At 37.5% G+C, this 6,434-nt stretch overlaps 1 protein-coding gene across 1 annotated transcript; it reads left to right on the forward strand.

The window, feature by feature from the left end:
- Nucleotides 1–3,316: 3,316 nt before the first annotated feature.
- Nucleotides 3,317–5,989, forward strand: LOC139687561 (proteoglycan 4-like). Its single transcript, XM_071584773.1, has one exon. The coding sequence runs from the start codon at nt 3,317–3,319 to the stop codon at nt 5,987–5,989; it is 2,673 nt and encodes an 890-aa protein (XP_071440874.1).
- Nucleotides 5,990–6,434: the final 445 nt, after the last annotated feature.

Below are 6,434 nucleotides of genomic sequence, written 5' to 3' on the forward strand. Positions count from 1 at the left end.
TTAGGAAGGAATCTGGTTGAAAGACAAGATCAGTGTTAGTTCCTATTCTGAAAAAGGTAAAGGCTAAAGCATGGAAGGACTACAGAACAATAAGTTTGATTTCATAAGCAGCTAAAGTTGTTCTCATGATCATCAACATCAGGATAGAGAGTTAAGCAAATGATTACTTAGGGGACGATCAGTTTGGGTTTAGGATGGGCAGGGGCACTCGTGATGCCATGGCACTAATGAGATCACTAGTAGAGAGAAATATGGAATAAAATCATGACACTTCAAAAAGGCATTAGATAGAGTAAATTGGGAATAACTAACGAGTATATAGCAGAAAATAGGAATAGATTAGACAGACAGGAGGCTAATCTGTAACCTGTAGATGTCTCAGACTGCTCAGGTCCAAGTGGGAAATGGAGAGTTTGGATTGGTAGTTTAAAGAAGAGCTGTAAGGCAGGGTTGTCCATTGTCACGGGTGCTATTCAACCTATATGTAGAGAAAATGATTAAAGGGGCATGGGAAGAATTGCACTAGGGTATCAGGCTTCCACAAGAAGGGCATTGATAACAGGGACGTTGAGTAAGAATGTAAAGAAAAGGCTGGTGAAAACTTTGATATGGAGGGTATTTATGAGCGGTGTGGAAACATGGTTACAGAAGCAAGAGGGTAGACATAGATTGGAGGCTTTTGACTTGTTGGTGCGGAGAAGGTGAAATGGACCTAATTGGAAAACAAATGAGGAAGTGCTAGGTATCGTGGGGGGAAAGAGGATTGTTGGGAGAAATCACTCAGGGGCAGGAAAAATGGATGAAAAGCATATTTATCGGGAGTGGGATGTTGAAGACTGTAATAGAGGGGAGAATGTCAGGCAAACAAAGAAAGGGCAGGAATAGGATGGGGATGTTGGATGGGATGAAGGGAGGAAGGATGTACACAGAGATGAAGCAGGACTTGTTGTACATCATCATTCACATCCGCGAGACTTTCACAGAAATTATATATATACATGTATGATAGGTATGCATGCATATATATATATATATATATATATATATATATATATATATATATATATATATATATATATAAATTATATAATATAAAATATATCATTTATATATATATATATAAATAAAAAAATATAAACTATATCATTTATATATATATAAATGATAGGTATATATACATACAAATATATATTTGAACGATATGTATATATATATATATATATATATATATATATATATATATATATATATATATATATATATATATATATATATGTACATGCTCATATATTTATGCAAGGTAATCCGTGGGTTGCAGTATTCCATGGGTAGAGCATTGGACTCTTGCCCGGAGGGCCCGGGTTTGATTCCTGGGCAGGGCCTCTGGGCACCTGCAGCTCCACTTAAGCTGAGTGATTTTTCAGGTACCAGATCTTCCTGGGACACCGTAAACTGCACACTGTATAAAGCTTAGTACTGGTGAACTCTACCATCACCTACCAAACCAACTTTCAGGTTGATTACTGTGTTTATGGTTTTATAAGGTAATTCAGTGTAGCTCTTTACAGATATTTTTGAGAAACCAATATTACTACTTTCACTTCACTTGTTATCAGTTAACAGTTCTGGTCACATTTATATATAATAATAGCATAATACTCTCCTACACTCAAATTAATGCCTTTAACACATCAGCAGAAAATCACCAATGTAAACCAAATGCTGCCATATTGAATATAAGTAGGTGGCATTACAAAGACAGAGTAGCTGGCCATGGTATAACTCTGAAACTCGCCTGAAACTTGTTCGTTATGATCTGGTCGGTGAGCCTCATTTCTGGCAGTATGATACCATGTAAATGGTTTGTAATAGGTCAAAATGTTTAATTATTTACCTAGGTTTTTCATTTGCCACAGACAGGTTTAAATTGAAGCAGTTCATTTGATCTCAACTTATTTTCAATGCTCAGCGTAAACCTAGAATACATCATTTTAAATTGAAATTCTTGAGACAAAATTTGGATCAATAGAATATTTAATTTAATTTCTAAAAAGTACTGAGAAAATTTTATGGGAAGGCTTAAGTCAAAACTTAAAGAGGACCAACATGTAAAATGGTAAATGATACTAAATTTTATCGCCTAAAAATAATAGTCGTTCTGCAAATGCCAATGTCATCATTAATAGATGTCACACTAATCAACATAACTAATAAACATAATGCCACGCTAATAGACATAACTAATAAACTTTTTATTGCTTTGTCTCTCCGAATCACACAACCGAAATCACCATCTTAACCTAGAAAAATAAGAACATTCATTCTCATGCTGACATACTGCCTTGCTTGATTTTTTTCTTAATTTCTTTGGCTGTCATAATTTTGGATTCCCCGCCTTTATGGATCGGGGACCGATGACAAGCAATGAAATCCAAAGATGGAGAAAGTAAAACAACAGATGCGACCTAAGAAGCAAGAGGGAGACAGATGGCAGACTGTCGTAAGAAATAGCATTCTAAAAGGAGAAATCATTACCAAGCATAGAAAATGACCTGGATATCAAAGAACTGTTCATAAGAGAAAATGCATTTTACTATTCTGTAAATTAGGTGAACAATGTCAGCTGCATAGCAGATGTTAAAATAGATTTGAGATGTGGGCACATTTAAGAGTAAAGTAGGCCATGATATGAGTCCTATGGTAATGGAGAAAATCAAGATTAACCAAACATCACCTTAATTTACTTGAAAATTGCACTCCCAAAAATTGGCAGCATTTTACAAGTAGATTGAGTTGATTGCCACTCTGTATCTCACTTGTTTGTACGTTGGCCTTCACTCAATCTCTTGCCATTTTCCAATTATGCTCTAGCCCATCAATGCATTAAAGGTATATAAAAATGGAAAAAAAAAACATTATAAACCTGAACACCAGACAAAAGCCAATACCTAATAAAGTTAGCACTTATTCCCAGCATATAAAAAAACTGCTATTCTATGAACTAATTTATATTTCCCACTTTCATGACCACAGTTTCAACACTGAGTAGCATCATCAGGTCACTAGGGAAGCCATGGTCATGACAGTTGAAAATATAAAGCAATAGGTGGAATGGAATTGTTTTACCATGTTTGTACTTTGAAAAATTCCAAAAAGTAATTGCTTAAAGAGTTTGCAGAAGTTAGAACTTGTGCTGTGCAAATGATTTCCAAGTTTCCACACGCTATATGCATTCTATGAATTATTGTTTGAACTAATGAAAATAAGGAAAATTGAAAGACAGTTGTTGTTTCTTTTCCCTTTTCAGCTCTGGATTATGGTTGGTGCAGTGCTTCTCATTATGGAGATTTCTGCACTACCACGAGACTTGAGCAGTAACAACTCGCCCAGCACACATGACCTGAGGACCAGAAGGTACCATGGGAGCACAGACCTAAGAAATCCATCAACATCAAAGCATCAAGGATTCAGAACACGACAATACAATGGAACAGCCAGAGCACATTACCAAAGGAATCCTCCACATTCATATCTCTCAGACCAAATGCAAGGAAGAGCAATCTTCTATGCAGACCCTGATGTAGAACACACACCAAATAGACAGTCAAATTTTGTAAGGAAAGCAGGCCATAGTGTCCAACTCACTGACAGAACTGTAAATGATACAATTGAACAAGTTGAAGAAATTATGAAAGACAATCCACATCTGCCACGCCTAAGTAGACAGGAAATGATTAACATTATTCAAAACATAACCAAAGGTAGCACTGAATTTAACACTGGGAAAAACACCGATCAAACTACTGAAAATAAGTCACGGGAAGATTACATCCGTTCACTAATGCTGGTGATGCCATTTAACACAAATAACCTCAGTGATTCTATGATACAAGATCTCTACACAAAACCACCGATAACTGAAATTATTAACACTACCCCATCAACTCCTGTGACTGCACAACAATGGAGGATTGTAGTCGGTGAAGTCACAAAGGAACACCCGATAGCACATAGTAAGGGAACCACTATTCCTACAACAGAGGCCACAACTGGCACAACTACAGAAAAACTCCAACCTTCCACTTTCTCATACACAATACCAAGGAACACAGAGAAATACAAAACCAAATTAACAGAATTTGGAGTGCGCCAACGTCCAAAAATCAATATTGTGACTACCCAGAAGCCCAGCACAGTCGTGGAAAAATTTACAGTGCCAAGATATAGAGTGAGGACAACAAAAACGCCAGTAGTATCAACAGAAGACCCACTAAGCACCATACCAAAATACAGATTGAAAACAACACAAAAGCCAACAACGGTATTCCAGTACCCTGAGAGCACGCTTGCACGACTACGAGCCAAGACAACCAAAGCGCCATTCATTGTGATGGCCACCAGTGTGACAGCCAAGCCATTCAAAAGAATCCCAGAAGAGGTCACCATTCCAACACCCTTGATGACAGAGAATAATACCCCTATAAGAAAAGATGTAAAGGAGCTGCTAGCATCACTGGGGCTTTTCCCACTGGATCAAGAAAACATTAATGACAGTGAGAGCACCACAATTTTATATAAAGATCACCTGACCACCACTACTCCCAATCCTTTCCCGGTGGATGTGAAGAAGGGTGCAGACACATTGTCACCAGAGATGCAAACTCTTCTTAAATCATTTGGCCTGATTGACAATGAGATACCACTGACAAAAGATTCTGCCCCAAGGCCAACCATTTCCCTGCAAACTTCCAATTATGACCCACCTCCACCAGAGCCAACTGTGGATATAGAGTCTTATGCAACTTTCAAACCTTTGCCAAACCCAGGTTCATCATCGAGTGCATCCACAGTAAAATTCAAGCACAAAATGGGTGATGACATGAAGGAGTTCTTGGTATCATTTGGTCTGATGGATACTGGAAATGAAACAAATACAGACCAAACCTCAAGCACTGAAGAACAGAAGCCTAGAAAATATAATAGTCGGTCAAGGGGTCGGAAATATGAAGAGACTAATTACAACCAAAGAAGAAGGGACAAAAAAAAAGAAGGAAATTCTACGTCACCAATAGATTTGTCAATAGACACTGACATGCTTCCGGATGATATGAAAGGTGTGCTCAAAACTTTAGGATTAGCTGCAAAAATGGAAGGACGTATGGACACTACCAGGACAACTAACGATATCTCTGTAAGCACAACATTAAAACCAGAAACAACCAGCACTATAAAAACTACAACAAACACTAATACAACATTTGAAGAAATTACGACGGAAAAAATTCTTACTACAACTATTGCAACACATCTCACCACAATTATGGATAATGATGAGTCTAACACTAATGTGAGCCTCACTCCCTCCATAAGAGTTAACGCAACCACAGAAGTTGGAAATAACACTACAACAGAGGGGCATATTTTTAGCCCAAAAGATGCAGTGCCTAACACTGAAGATATTGAACATCTCAACGAACTACTTAAAACAGTTCGCCTCTTGGCAAATGGTACTACACCCGAGGAATTAGAATACATTTTAAGGGGGGATCCAAAGCAGTTAATTCAATCTAGTGAGGAGAACACCAGGAAGGAAAAGATGACAACCTTGGAACAAGCCAAAAATCCTCCGGATCCATTATCTTTTGAGGAGTTGGTACACATTTTGAATGAAGCTAAAAATGAAGTGAAAAGGCAGCAAGACTCGAAGAGCTCAGACAGCAAAAATAATACAACCACACCGCCCACAATAGAGGCATCAGAATCGGGAGCAGGGCCCTCAGTAGAGGACCTTGCAGCATCGTTTGGGGGAAGCGACGATGAAGAAGAGGAATCCGAATTGCCACCCCCTTCATCGAGACCCAACGGTCTCTATTTCCTCTTAGACTGGAATAGCTTTCTAGAAGTTGGAGAAGACAACAGTCGAGTTAATTTGCGATTTGCTCCAAAGCTTGGTGACAGTAGAAACTTTCTTCCAGTGACTGTGCCATGATTTATATCCATGAAAATATTGTTCTGTGACTATTAGCTGGTGCTTTCATTACCCAAGTGAACATCTTTACATATTTATATAAATTATGTTAATTGTGTGTACATAAATAATTATTTACTGTTGTTGAGAAGAAAAAACACTGTGTGATGATTGCATAATGCAGATTATAATGAATCAAAATATTTAACTTAAAATAATACATTTCCACCAGGCCTCCTGTTTTTACAATTTAATAAACACACTGAAAAATTATATCTTAGTTTCATTAAAATGTTTAAGTGACAAAATGCACACTGGAATCCTGACCACTGAGTCCTACAAGAAAGATTGAACCTTAATAATAACACCATGAAAACTAATCAAATAGCGCGCAAATTGCCTTTGTCCTATGGAGTCATATTCTGGGGAAACATATGTGGCATTTATGCAGTTCCCTCCTCAGATA

This window comes from Hetaerina americana, unplaced genomic scaffold, assembly GCF_022747635.1.
Source record: "Hetaerina americana unplaced genomic scaffold, ioHetAmer1.1.p SCAF_2, whole genome shotgun sequence".
NCBI lineage: Eukaryota > Metazoa > Arthropoda > Insecta > Odonata > Calopterygidae > Hetaerina > Hetaerina americana.